A 13811-nucleotide genomic window follows, 5' to 3' on the forward strand; every position below is an offset into this window, starting at 1 on the left:
AAACGTGAAATTCTACAATTTTCGGCATGTTTACATCTACATGAAGGATTGACACTTTTGGATCAAATTTTCAGTTGGCTTGTCGTTTGTGTTGGAATGGTAAAAAGTTTGGAATAAATCGAGAGCTTCTTGGTATCTTCTATCTAAAAACAAGTGAGTGGCCTTGTTGTATTCGTTCCATTGATTCTTCTTTTCTTTCTCTGATAATTCATACATCCATTCATCATTCTCAACATGAAGCTTGGCCCCAATCTTTGCAAAAAAATAGATAGCCATTAGCTGTTGTTGAATGTCCCAACACAACAGGAAAACCTACCTCATAAATATGAACTTGGTGTTGTGGAATACTGCATGCAGCGCTTGACACACTTCCAAAACTATTGATATACATGTCATCCACAAAATTCTGAGTTTCAAGGTAACGCAAATTAAACGCCTTGCTACAACCGTTCTTAACATTCTCAGAGCACACCATATTCACATTAAGATGTTTTGCCACATCCATCAAGATAGCCAAGTTATACTTTCCACTGCTTAACACACTAAATTGTTTCATCTCTTGACTTCCAACATTACCACAAAGACATTCTTGAGTGATAAGAGCAAATCTGAAGTTCATCAAATCAGCATAATGGACATTCAGCTGTTGTGACTTTTCATTTTTCCATTTCATGTATTTGAGTCCAACCAATTTTTCATTCAACACGTGACAGAAAAGAGCTGCTTTTTCTTCATGCTTTTGTTGATCTCTTGTTGCATTAAAAGCAATAATGAGAGAATCATTTTCCAAGCTTGAAATTTGACTAGCTCCACTCACTCTACAAATACTGTTCAACTGATCATACACGTCACTAAGAATGTGTTAACTTGCTTTACGTTTTCCAACAATGTGTCATGAACCTACCTTAATAAAAGTACCATTTCATTGGGAGAAATAGAATGAACCCATTCATTCAACCCTTCTAACATCACTTGAACCAATGTCACTCTTCTCTTTTCCAGATATAATTGAAATTTGTTATCCTTAGAAAGGTACTTTTTCTTTGAGCTCGAAATTCCATGATGAGAAAGAGAAACACCTTTTGAACTCTCTAATGAATTTCTACTGGTTCCACTGGATACCATTGAAGTTTCATCTTCAACCTTAGTGGTAGAATCTCCTTGTTGTTCCAACTCTGCCAACAAATGAGATGGAATAAAACTCTTATACAATTTCATTCGATGAATCATGTAGACAAATTGCTTTTGCAACAAGTAAATTTCTGAAAAATTACTTTTTTGGACAGACAAACACTCTAGATCCATATGTGCCACACTTTCGAATAATTCAATTAATTGATATATACTTTTTGCAATTCGAACTGAAAATAGCACACCAACCATGATTCCAACAGAAATAATCACAAGGGATCCCCAAATGGCAGTAACAATGGCAATGACTGTGGAGCTTATAAAGTTCCATTGAGGAGCACTCAAGACAATGACCCAGTCGACTCTTGTCACTGTACATAATCGATACAAGGAAATGTATCGAGTGGTGTCTGAAGTAAGAAGATGAGTATTACATGGGAGCTCTGTGAAGCTCATTCCTAAATTAGTCATAGCTGTTTTGGAAATGGAATTGATGTCTGTATCGTTGACGGTTTCAGAGGTGGCACGAAAGATTTTAGTACCTTGCAATTGTGAAAGGGTAGCATTGTTGTCGACTATTACATGAATGTTGTAAAGCATGACATGCAATTTAAAAGAATATTAACCAATCATAAATTCATCGTTCATCACTTACCTGCAATCAAATAACCTGTTTGAGTCTCAACAATAAATCCTCGATATCCAGACAAGGGTTGAACAAGACTTTTCAATTGAATAGCAACAGAAGCTGAAGTTAAATCATGTCCAAAAAAGTAAGCAAATCGATTTCCTTTGCTATCCACACTCGTTCCATTACTGAGAGGAACACAATTCACCAAAGACATTTTTGTGACATCCACCAAATGTGCCTCTACACGACTTGGTACATACACAACTTCACCAGGATACTTGTTACACTGTTCTTGTGCATACTTGAAATTCAACGGTGGCATGATACGTCCAGGATTGGATTCATTGATCAAACAATAGTCATTTTGTTCAGGAGGAGGACAATAATGGATATGAGTGTTCAAACTCGATACGGTGTAAGCAGCTGCTTGAGCGAACTTGTTCAATCGACCTGCTCCAACGACATTCAGAGAGGAATCTCCGAAAAAACATGCAATGACTACTCCTTCATGTGTTTTACTGGTTGACTTTTAGAATCCATCGAGTCGTATGACAATGTGAAACATCATTCGACTTACCTTGACACAACTCCAAATTTTTCTGTGAATTTCTGTGGTATTAGGCGCCAGTGTGAGACCATCCCCAATGATTTGTTGTTTGATTTCTTCAGAAGTTTTTGCAATATCTGATAAGGTTTCATCCACAACATCAATGATTCGTTCGAGTTGATGATCTCGATAGGAATTTGAGAGTTGAGTGATGGTTGGAATAAAACAAGCTCCCCAAGTGATACTTAATGCCAATACACTCAATATGGTCAAACAAGAAACCAATAGTATGAGACAGAATCGAATGGAGAGAAACCAATGGGTCTTTCGATTGGAGTCAAACGTATTTTCCATTAGGTTAGCAGTCAATAGAGGAGAAGACAAGTCTTTTCGATCTCCTTCCTGCTCATTATTGGTTGATGAATGAGGAGGATGCTTCTGAGAGGGATGTACTTGATTTCGAGTCATCTCTGTTTGTTGTTTTTCTTTTATCTCATTATCATGTACAAGGTGTTGTATCATAACCTCAATGCTGTACGATCATTTCCTAATGTGATCAACGAAAGGGCCGTGGATATTTGTTGTAGTAGTAACGAACGAGCAGAAACGCAGTCATCATTGTTCATTGCATCTAGATGCCAACTCTTTTTGAGAATTACAACATGTTTCCGTGCATTACAACTTGACATCTCTGTTTGAAGTGAAATCGTAGAATCGGAACAATAGTACTGCAGAATAGCAATTAGTAGTGTGCGCCACATGTTAAATCAAACGGAAATCTGTATCTGTAAATCACATCATTGACATCACGTTGTATGAATTCAAATATCTTTGAAAACTGAGACTTGACAATGAGAGATGATGCTCCACAGATCAATAGGTAGCTGTTGAATCATCATGACAGATGGGGTCTGCTATCTGTTGATGTATGAGAGAAATGAAGATATCAAGATATTGGTGTGACTGCTGTTTTTGTTGGATTCCTTAATAATATCCAATCAAGACATCCGTTGGCCTCAAAAATCAACTCGTGCATGTAAATGACACTTCATCATTGGCGTACCAAAATTCAATCAATTGTTGATACAATTAGATGATTCATATTTCCAACTATTATACCCAAAGCATCCGTGGTTGAAAAAACATCATTCTTCGCTCAGGAATCAACATCGGAGTTGCCTTATCAAGAAGAGCGTTATTAACCAAAGCCAAAACATTCAGCATTATGACCTTTTGGAGCCTTCAAGGATATCTCCAAACAACAACAACCACGAACAGCTCATCATAATAATATTCCACCATAGAAAAAAACAACTTCCATTGTTGGTACCATTTATTATGAAGAAATCTCGTGGCAGTAGCAACTCCGGTTTACGAAGTCCAGAGCCAGGGTTGGAGCAAAAAGCTTCATCCTCGAAGGCTCCCACACAAAAGCCACAACCGAATGTGATGATGCGAATCCATTATGCATCTAGGAATACTTCAGGATACATTACGGAGCAAACGAAAGAGAGTATTCTGAGAGTAGCGGTACCCATGAATGAGAAATTCAATATCACTGGTGTTCTGATTTGCGTGAAGGATATGTTCTTTCAAATCATTGAGGGCCCTAAACAACACCTTGAAATGTTGTTTGAAAATATCATGAGAGACCCTCGCCATTGTAATATTACTAAATTGGATTCAACATTATTTCAAGATGAGGCAGAAAGAATGTTTCCTGCTTGGTACATGAAACAATTGGATGGAATGTCATGGTCCTCGGACGATCTCACGAGTCGAGCTGGTAAATTTAAAGTTCAGGATGCATACTGTGCTTTGAAAAACATGATCGCTACAGTGCTCGCCTCAGAGTATTTAAAACAAGCAAGCAGTTATAATATTTCCATGTCCAAAGAGGATGCATATTATGTCATGATGGTCGATTTCATGCACTATAAAAAGTTTCTGTACCATTTACATCAAATTGAGGGAGGTTACCAATTACTTGTGAAATTTGTAGGGAACATGTTAGAGATGATCAAAAGGCATGATGGGAAACATATAATGCTCATGGAATCGTCCATATTGATTCTCTTTGAGAAAGATATCCCAGACCATGCCCTCTCAGTGGCCGTTAAACTGTTGGAGAACTTGGACTCTTTCAGAAAGAATGTGAATAGAGAAGAAATGGAAGCATTCTATTGCAACATTGGAATCACCAAAGTAAGTTCTCTTTTGACAGTGTCCCAGTGATAACATGGATAGGCCTTATTGAATTACAAGAAATTGACCTCACTCAACAACTGTATTTCTAAAGTATCGAGACTTCAGAATGCTGCAGATAGCTGTGCTTACTGTGTTGTTTTCGATGAGTGTGTTTTTGACAGTGTTGGGCTTAATAGTGCTTGGAAGTCACAAAATTTACTTAAGAAGATTGTTACCGAAGAAGAGGAAGTAGCTTTCACCATAGGTAAGTGAGCTCATGAATTCACATTAGTTTGTATTATTATGAAATGCAGTGAACGACAAGAACATAAAAGTATCAAAAGAGGAAATGATGGAGCTATTAAATAGATTACATTAACTATGACATTAATGGTTTGTCGACTACTCTCCATAGTGCGTTTTGTTTAGCTTTGTTCTCATCAGCGTTTCTCTTCTACTTCTTTCAACTTCTTCAATTATGTCGTTCGCCTTTTCAATCGCTTTTAGATACTGGATCGTGGTTGGTTGCCCTTTGACATGATCTTGTTTCTTAGATGCCGAGTAAGAAATAAATTCGTTGGGGTTCTTTGCAAATAAATCGTCCACCAGATTAATCAAATTGTCTACGTAATCGTTGACCCTTATTTTCAAAGACTCAAAGTCATCGTTAGTCTGAACGTTGGAAATTACGCTGTCTTCAGTTGTGCCCGAAAGAAAGTTAAAAGGCAGTGACTGCACATTTGGAGGAGGGAGTTTGGAATAAATTGATATTTGTTTTGATAAGGACAATGATGCATCCTGTATTTCGTCATCGCTGCTTTCGGAATCATCAAAAGGGTTGTTACCCAACTTCCCCTGATTGAGCAACTCTGGAACAAGATTTGCTGATTTTAATATACTCTCTCGTTCTTTCTTCTTGGACTCACTTTTGTCCTTAATAGGACTATGTACATCGGAGCTAGCCTCAATTACATCTCCCACAAACTCAACAGCGTTTACAACATTTCTTGGTAACAACAAAGCTTTCTCCTTTGAATAACCTAGACTAGAAGACGATATTGGTGATAACGTCTCCTGTGTGTTGGCGCGTTGAGAACGAAGTGATTGCGGCGTGTTCATTCAATTTTTTATCGTTGAATTATTTACAGATTTACAAGGTGTTGAATCCCTACTTTTTGACAACCTTTGTTTTGAGTATTTTCTCTGCCTTCTTCTTTACGTTCATTCTACTTATGAGCTCAGCCTCTTTATCATCGTCTTCATCCTCAGATTCGCTATCTTGTCCCACTTCCTCGCTTAGTTTGATTCTAATATTGTTCCTGCTTTGGTTGAAATCTAGAGAATCTGAATTACGAAGGGCATCCTGGAACATTTCTTCTTCTGAAGGAAGGCTGTCAAGAATGGAAGAAACATTGACATAGCACTGTGCAAGCAAGTTAACAATATGACGCTCCTCGTTGCTTTGAGTACCTAGTGAAACGGTCGACATGCTTACGGTGTCATTGAAATCATCTGCCACAGTCATATCTTCTCCTCTTGCAATTTCCTCAATAAATTTCTTTCGTAGAGTTTCATCAAGAGTGAGCTCAACTAGAGCGGGGCTCATCTTGTCATTCAAATGCTCTGCTCCTGCTTTGACGTTCACCAAAATTTTTGCAATTCTTTCAAACTGTTGCTTTTGTCTTTCATTCTTAGACTGGGATTCTGACAATTGTTGAATAAATTCGTCCACTATTCGCCTACTTCCCAATCCTGACGATTGAGAATACTTTAGATCCTCCAATTTAGTTTTGAGGTTCGCCTTCTTTTCTGTGAGGTGTTCAATTCGTTTCTGAGAATCTTTTGTCATTTGCTCAAGATTCTTGTGAGTGTCAGATGACGACAAAAACTTTTGAATCACCTCATTAACATCATCTACACCTGTCACTTCCTTTAACTTCCTCCATTTTTCCTCAAGCACCTGCAATCGGTCCCTGTCCTCGTCAGGGGGTCCAGACTTGCTATACCCAAGCATTTGTTGAGAAGAGGAGCTCGAAGACCGGTTCTTTCTTGACCCCTCATCGTCTTGGTTTCTTCGTCTCGTGGCTTCTTTTTTAGCCAGGTCAGTTGTCAAATTTACACGAGCTTCCACGTACTTCTTCTTTTCATCTAATTCTTTTCTTAGTTCTTTTACAGACTCTTCAAACTCTGCTGTTGCTTGTGCTAGCTCGTTCTTTGCTAGTTCTCGAAGGTAGTTTGCGTCTCGCGACATGTTTAACAGTTCTACATAGTCCTTATCTTTTGATCGAAGTGTTCTTTCTATTGCTTGTAACTGATTATCAAACCCTATTCTCTCTTCCTTGAGCCTTTCTAAAATTTGTTCGTACGTTTTTTTGATGCTTTGAGCTTCGTTATATTTTATCATAGCCTTGTCCAACCTGTTTTCCAAAATTCTGATTTGTCTTGTTAGCGGCGAGTCATCAGTGAGAATAGGTGCCTTTTCCTTGTTGAAATCGTTGAGAATGTCTTCCTTTTTTCGAATAGTTTTTTGCAGGTTCTGAGCAATCGCTAATAGCTCGTCAAATTCTTGTCGTTTCAAGTGAAGTATTGTTTCAAGACGATCAAACTCTTTCTGTTGAAACGTTTTCTCTCCATTGTTTCCTCCGACTTCCTTTTGTAACTTTTTCAATGACTCCTTTAAATCCTTATTTTCTTTCTTTACCATTTCCAAAGTGTCGTTGTTCTTTTGGAGAGCCTTTTGCTTTGTTTCAAGCGTGGCCTTCCTCTCTCGGTCACCATCCAAGAGATTTAATTTATCTTGCATCTCCAAAATTGCCTCACTATGGCTTTGATATTTGCTCATTTTTTTTTGATCAGAGATGCCAATGTCGTAAATTCACGACGGCGCGAAATTTGTTCTGCCAATAAAAATATTTAAATCATGGAACCACAACTCTCGTTCATTTTCCTTCTGCCAAGAATCACATGCCAGCCATTCACATCTCTTCCACAAGCTGGGTTAGGATAGGGGTCTAACTGTCATGGTACTCTGCCACAGCGATGAGCAAGAGAATGGTTCTTTGGACTCATTCCTCCACTAGCAACAAGGTGACGATGTTCTGTCCGTTCCAACAACGGTGTGGCCAATCTGGTTCTACAGGAATGCGAGAGTCAGTTGGGTCCTAATTAGCGATGAATCGGTTGAGGCAGGATAACTGAGCAAATCATAGTCGCAACACTGTAGGATGGGCGGATGGCAGAACTGAGCATGAGTTAGTGGTGGGTGAAATCCAAGAGTTGGACTTGAGTTTTTTTAAATCGCTTTTTGTTTTCTCTTTCTTTTTTGTTTTAATGTTGATATTAACAACACGGGTTGACGACAAGTAATTATTTGCATTAAATAATAATAATAATAGCAATAATGAATTTTCATCATCACAGCAAAAAAAATGTCTTTTTCAGGTTCTCCCACACCCTTCGTTAGACTTGGACAAGTGCTGAAACATAACAAACATCCTACAAGACCAAAGAGATTCAATACAGGTCTTTACCATGATGCTATAATTTTGACAGGAAATCAAAGAAGTTTTTCGGAGAGAAAAACAAAGAGAAAGTGGATGCCAAACGTTGCATGGGTCAAACTCTACAGTGAGGCTCTGGACACAAGAATTCAATTAAAGGCAACAGCAAAGGCTCTTCGTTGTATCGATAAAGCCGGAGGTCTTGATAATTATTTACTGAACACAAAGTCAGAGGATGTAGCATCAAGATTCGGTAATTGGCTGAAGAAGAAGATTATCAAACAACAAATTGCAAATAAGAGAGCCCAACAATTGAACCAACAATTAGAAGAAACAGCACAAAGTTTGGCTCAATTCTTGAAGGAAAATCCATCCGAATATGAAAAAGTGGCCCAGTTTGAACAACAACAAGCAAACGGAGAACATTTGGTTTCATACTTCAACAGCCTCTCCCCAGAACAACAAGATCGTTTGCTTACATTGCAACAATTGGAAATTCAACAACTTTCAGAGAACAGAAAGAAGAGAGCCTTCTTAGACCGCCTGCAACAAAAGAAACCAAAATTAATGAAGAAGGAAACAAAATTCTTGAATGCACGAAAGTATGTCTACGACATTCACTTGAACCCAGAGACAAAACAGAAACTCGAAGAAAGAAGAAAGAGAAATATCGAAGAGTTCCAAAGGCTCCAGAAATTGGGAAAGGTTCAAGAAGAGGCCACTCAAGAAAATGTTTAATTTTGTTCAAGATAACACACTCTACTGGTTACCATCATAAATGTAATAGAAAACTGAAAATTATTATTGAAATTGGCTTTTTTCACCCTTTCATGCCGTATCAAATTTTCAAAATTCAACAAAAAAATGAACAAACAAGCACTTTTGAAGAAGCTTTCCGCTGCTAAAAAATCAAAGCAACAACCGGAATTGTCAACTCAATTCCAGAAGAAGCGTTCTAAAAAAGATTCAGAAAGTGATGATCAATATAGCAGCAGTGGTGATGAATCATCGGATCAGGAATCAATAATTTCTGCAAACAAGAAACATTTAACTTCAAACAGTTCTGCTGTGAGAGGCGTAAAGAGAGACCTCGCTTCTTCCTCTGTAACATCATCAACTTCATCTACGACTGCTCCTAAAAAGTTGAAAACATCATTCGCTTGGAACATTGACCACCAAAAAGAGAATGGAAATTCAGAGCAGCAAGATGATGATGAATCTGCAAGTGAGGACGATGATGAAGAACAAGTTGAAAATGATATCGATGAGAGAGCCAAAACTCATCATCATCACCATGATGTTCACCATTTAACTGAAACAGAAATTGCAGAGATTGAAGAAAGTCTTCCTAATAAGGCTCCAACGAGTGAGGCAGATTTTGAACGTTTGGTTATCGGAGAGCCTAATAATTCTTATTTATGGATTCAATACATGACCTTCATGCTCAATACCTATGGTTTTGAAAAGGCAAAAGAAATTGGTGAAAGAGCAGTTAATAGAATACACTTTTCCTATGAGAACGAGAGATTCAACTTATGGAGTGCTATTTTAAGTTTATATGTTTCGAATAACAAACCAAATATTGAAAAAGTGATTGAAAAGGCTCTCCAAGGGTCTTCAAAGCCACAGAGTATTTATTTACAATACGCAACAATTCTTAACAAACTTTACGAGAAGAAAAAGCAACGACTTGACGAAGCAGATGAGGAAGCAGCCGAAGAAAGCGATGCTGACGATGAAAACGAAGTGAAAAAGAAAAAAACAAGTGAGCTTGAAGATCTACTGAATAGAATCGACCAAGTGTACCGAAAAGCTTGTAAAAAGTATAGAAATGAGAAGAAAGTGTTTGAAGAGTATGAACGATGGTGTATTTCAACTTTAAAAGACATCAAGAAGGGCGAATTAGTGTTAGAAAGGTCACTTAAGGTTTTTCCAAACAAGGAACATATTTCTCTAAGATGCAAATTTGCAATTCTTTTATACAAAACTGGAGAAAATATCCTAGATGCAAGAAACGTGATGGAGAATATCATACAAAATCATCCAAAGAGATCTGATGCTTGGTCTATTTATCTGGATTGCGAGCAACAACATACCAAAGATGTCAGGTACATTAGAGAAATCTTTGAAAGAGTTTGTCATCTCACAACGCTTTCCACTAAAAAGATGAAATCTTTCTTGCAGAGGTATCTGAAGTTTGAGACTCAATATGGTGATGCTGATCGGCAAGAGCATGTTAAGAAGATTGCCAAGGACTTTATCCAAAGCAAACTTCAGAAAGCTCAAACTGTGGATGCCAATAATTAAAAACACCCAAAATGAACTGTGGTATGACTATTTCATGACGAATTTGCTGCAAAAGGTTCGTAAAAAGTCTTCGAATGGTATCGTTTTGTCGCTCAAGTGTACTACTACAATGTCGTTCTCTCCTCTCTTTTCCAAATTTACATTCAGTTTAAATTGTCCTAGTTGATAAATGTCATCAGAGCATCGCTTCACAGCAATGTTGTTGTTTTTAAGAGTTTGTTCAATTGGTTTGATGCATGCATTGATCAATTCTTCTATCCGTTCGTATTTTGTTTGAACTTTCTTAGTTTTTAAGCTATCCATTTCTCTTTTGAGCTCGTCAATCTTATGTTCTAATGTTATTCTGGTATTTTCATGGTCAATTTTCACCTTTTCAAGTTGTTTCTCTAGATTAAATACGTGACTTGTCAACTCTTTCACTTGTTCCTTCAGCTTTTGGTTTTCAATCAAAATATTCGGAAATACTTCATGAATTTTCTCTTTCAACGTATTAAGTAACAGCAAGTGTTCTTTGTTCGTAGAATATAAAGATTGTGATAACGTTAAATTATTTCGTTGCAAGTGATCAATTTTTTCTTTCATTTGTTCCATCTCCTTCTCCACAGAACCTGTTTTCATAACATTTTGTACTTCATCCCAAGAGAGAGTTGTACTATCGATAGATGCTGACTGAGTCACATCAGCATATCGATTCGATGAGTTGTTGGCCGCTGTGCTGTTGGTGTTCATCAATAATTTTTGTAAATCCCGATTTCGTGCCGATGACGAGCTGAATCGACTGGATGTCGACTCGTTGCTAATCGTGGACCTTACTTCATCATAGTCCTCACCAAAGGAAACATTATTACTACCGGTATTCACCAAGTCTGATCCTAATGTTTGATCTGCTAAAGAATGCCCTGTTTTATTCGATGACGAGGCTGATGATGGAGAAGTTGAAAGGGTCATTAACGAATTTAGATTGTGTCTTGTCGGAGATGTTAACCGAGCATTCTCCATATTATTACTACTAGCGGTCATATTCTGAAACATGGATGATGAAAGAGCATTGGTCTGTATGCTCGGTTGATTCAGAGTTGATTCCGTCAGCCAACTCATTCCTTTTGAAAACGAAGAAGGGTTTGTATTCATTTTTAAATAAATTTTTACCGCCAAATTCTACATTGCACCTCTTATCATTAAAGCCTTCTTCAAGAATATACTTTCCAACAATGTTGTTATGAGAGGGTCGTCATGATTGTTGTTCCACAAAAAGGACACAAATGCTCTTACTTGTTCGAAACTAAGGAATCTAAGGAATTCTCTTATCGTACATCATGTAGCGATCGGGAAAGTTTGGAATACCATGAACAGCGTTATTGGGATCAGCCTTTTTCCACAGACAAACCCTCTTGGCTGCATGACCAATAACAATGATTGAAATGAGTAATTTGAGAAGGAATAAACATGCAAATCCGAGAAGTACAATAATTACTGGATGAAGAAAAATCATCACGGAAGTAGTACCAGTGGAAGATGATGAAGCGAGTAGAATATCTGGTGATGATGATGATGAGGATGTACTCTCATGTAAATGACCAAGTTGATTCGTACTAGTACTAGTACTACTACTCGACCAACCTTCAACATGAGTGTAACCAAAAACAGCAACAAAATGGAAGAGCCATGGCAACATGACTTCTAAAATCATTCTCAAAGTATGTGTAATTAGAGGTCCCTCCAGAAAACCAAGTCTTCTTGCAACCTTACTTCGATTGGTGTTGTCGAAAAAGGAAGAAACAGCAACTTCTCCCTTTTTAGGGTCGGTGGAATGAGAAATCAAATCATCACACAGCTTTAGAGTGTAGAGTTTGAATGTGGAGGGATTGATATTGTTGAACTTGGAGACAAACGTGTGTTTTAAGGTATCAACGAGAACTTCTGCAAAAATCATAAACACAAAAATTTGTCCAAATTCTTCCATCTTGTCATCGAGAAACGCAAAAAGAGAGTTGTTTCCTTCCATTTGTGCCATACTTTCAAATTCATTCAAATCAACTCCTGTCACTGGTGCTGATGCAGAGTCCACAATTGTTCTCAAGGTGTTCTGTATGATAATGAGAAGAGTGAACCAAAAGAGCTCAAATCTTTCTACCACATCACTGCATGCAAGTTGGAATAAATTTTCTTTCGTAAATCTCTTGAACACACTTCCTTTAAGCTCTACAAAATTAGTGGAAATAATCATGGTTAATAAAGTATAATTGGAGCTGTTGAGAGCTGCGTTTAGAGTGACAATTCGAATGAGTTGCACAATGCTATGTACATATAAGTATGCCACATGCACCACTAATGTCACGATAAAATGGAATAGCTCTGTGAGAGCGCCTTGATTGGGACCTGACTCAAAGGTTGATTGAGTGGACGAAATGGAGATAAAGCACTTAACGAATTGCTTTGCAGAGTAAAGCACAGCAATTTGAGAATCCAGCCCGAATGCAGAGCACAGCTTGTCAAATACATCAAGCATATTTCCAATTACATATAATTTCAAAATTGATTCTCCTCGAATGTAGTGATACAGCAATGAATAATCTGTTGTGGTCATGATTAAAATAATATTAATAAGGAGACATAGGAATTTCACAATGTCAAATAAAACGCTCTCGTGAAGAACAGGGCGTGGTCTAGATGATGTGTTTGGCTCCTTTGTAATTATTCGTAAACTTAATTTAAATGGTAAAAGTACAAGATACTTGACCAAGCTCCAAATAATTCCGAGAAGTGACAATAAAACCCGCACTGGAAAGAAGGTCAAGTAAAAGAGAAAAGTGTCCAAGCAAATGAAAAATCCAAAAAACAAAAATCGTTCAACACGAATCGGAATTTCAACAAATCTATACATTTGACTCCTCAGCTCTTCGTCAGTAAAACAGTTATCTTTTGGATCGTGTGTTAATTTCACAAAACTATTCGGAAAATTATAAGGTTTTCCGTTGTGACTCGTTGTTGACTCAGTTTCTATTACACTCTTCACAGACTCTGGACTTTCTTGCCTGTTATCATTCGAAAATAAGTGAGTAGCTGCCCTCGAGCTAACATTCAACTCTCTGTGTAAATACTTTAAAAATCCTTCAAATCGTTTTAATTTCTTTTTCGATTGTTTAGAATTATTTTCTTCATTATTTTCCAAGTTGGGAGTAACTAAATGAAAGCGATCATTCACTGATCTTTCATGGTGATCAAAATCCACAAAACTTGAATCCGACACACTCATGGGTGATTCATCATAACTCGCAGAAAAAGTAAAAGCCTTTTGCTTTCTTGATTGAGTAATATTGAGAGTAGGCGTTGATGGAGTAGAACTTGGAGAGCAGCTGCTCTCGCTTTCCAAATCCAAAATTTTAGAATCAATATTAGCCTCATCAAGAGGTGCAGCAGCTTGTTGGCAATCATCATCTTGCGTCTGTATCGTATTGTTCGATTCGGAAGAAGCCATTTTTTCTTGTTGAACACAAACAGCATGTCG

The 13811-nt window shown here is 37.5% G+C and overlaps 8 protein-coding genes across 8 annotated transcripts; 3 read left to right on the forward strand and 5 right to left on the reverse strand.

Moving 5' to 3' along the window:
• Nucleotides 1-36: 36 nt before the first annotated feature.
• Nucleotides 37-2777, reverse strand: C9374_000507 (uncharacterized protein; the record flags this gene model as incomplete). Its single annotated transcript, XM_044694779.1, has 5 exons — nt 37-252; nt 317-851; nt 905-1706; nt 1787-2288; nt 2340-2777. 5 exons carry the CDS (start codon nt 2775-2777, stop codon nt 37-39), a joined length of 2493 nt encoding a protein of 830 aa, XP_044552335.1.
• An 870-nt stretch (nt 2778-3647) lies between these two features.
• C9374_000508 (uncharacterized protein) lies at nt 3648-4875 on the forward strand (the record flags this gene model as incomplete). The annotated part of the gene is made up of 3 exons (XM_044694790.1): nt 3648-4514; nt 4557-4761; nt 4811-4875. 3 exons carry the CDS (start codon nt 3648-3650, stop codon nt 4873-4875), a joined length of 1137 nt encoding a protein of 378 aa, XP_044552336.1.
• A 23-nt stretch (nt 4876-4898) lies between these two features.
• Nucleotides 4899-5615, reverse strand: C9374_000509 (uncharacterized protein; the record flags this gene model as incomplete). Its single annotated transcript, XM_044694801.1, has 1 exon — nt 4899-5615. One exon carries the CDS (start codon nt 5613-5615, stop codon nt 4899-4901), a length of 717 nt encoding a protein of 238 aa, XP_044552337.1.
• A 49-nt stretch (nt 5616-5664) lies between these two features.
• Nucleotides 5665-7338, reverse strand: C9374_000510 (uncharacterized protein; the record flags this gene model as incomplete). Its single annotated transcript, XM_044694813.1, has 1 exon — nt 5665-7338. The coding sequence occupies one exon, from the start codon at nt 7336-7338 to the stop codon at nt 5665-5667; it is 1674 nt and encodes a 557-aa protein (XP_044552338.1).
• Nucleotides 7339-7924: 586 nt separating this feature from the next.
• C9374_000511 (uncharacterized protein) lies at nt 7925-8734 on the forward strand (the record flags this gene model as incomplete). The annotated part of the gene is made up of 1 exon (XM_044694824.1): nt 7925-8734. One exon carries the CDS (start codon nt 7925-7927, stop codon nt 8732-8734), a length of 810 nt encoding a protein of 269 aa, XP_044552339.1.
• Nucleotides 8735-8860: 126 nt separating this feature from the next.
• Nucleotides 8861-10303, forward strand: C9374_000512 (uncharacterized protein; the record flags this gene model as incomplete). The annotated part of the gene is made up of 1 exon (XM_044694835.1): nt 8861-10303. One exon carries the CDS (start codon nt 8861-8863, stop codon nt 10301-10303), a length of 1443 nt encoding a protein of 480 aa, XP_044552340.1.
• A 27-nt stretch (nt 10304-10330) lies between these two features.
• On the reverse strand, nt 10331-11434 carry C9374_000513 (uncharacterized protein; the record flags this gene model as incomplete). Its single annotated transcript, XM_044694846.1, has 1 exon — nt 10331-11434. The coding sequence occupies one exon, from the start codon at nt 11432-11434 to the stop codon at nt 10331-10333; it is 1104 nt and encodes a 367-aa protein (XP_044552341.1).
• Nucleotides 11435-11594: 160 nt separating this feature from the next.
• On the reverse strand, nt 11595-13781 carry C9374_000514 (uncharacterized protein; the record flags this gene model as incomplete). The annotated part of the gene is made up of 1 exon (XM_044694857.1): nt 11595-13781. The coding sequence occupies one exon, from the start codon at nt 13779-13781 to the stop codon at nt 11595-11597; it is 2187 nt and encodes a 728-aa protein (XP_044552342.1).
• Nucleotides 13782-13811: the final 30 nt, after the last annotated feature.

Source organism: Naegleria lovaniensis (assembly GCF_003324165.1).
Source record: "Naegleria lovaniensis strain ATCC 30569 chromosome Unknown tig010, whole genome shotgun sequence".
Taxonomy (NCBI): Eukaryota; Heterolobosea; class Eutetramitea; order Acrasida; family Naegleriidae; genus Naegleria; species Naegleria lovaniensis.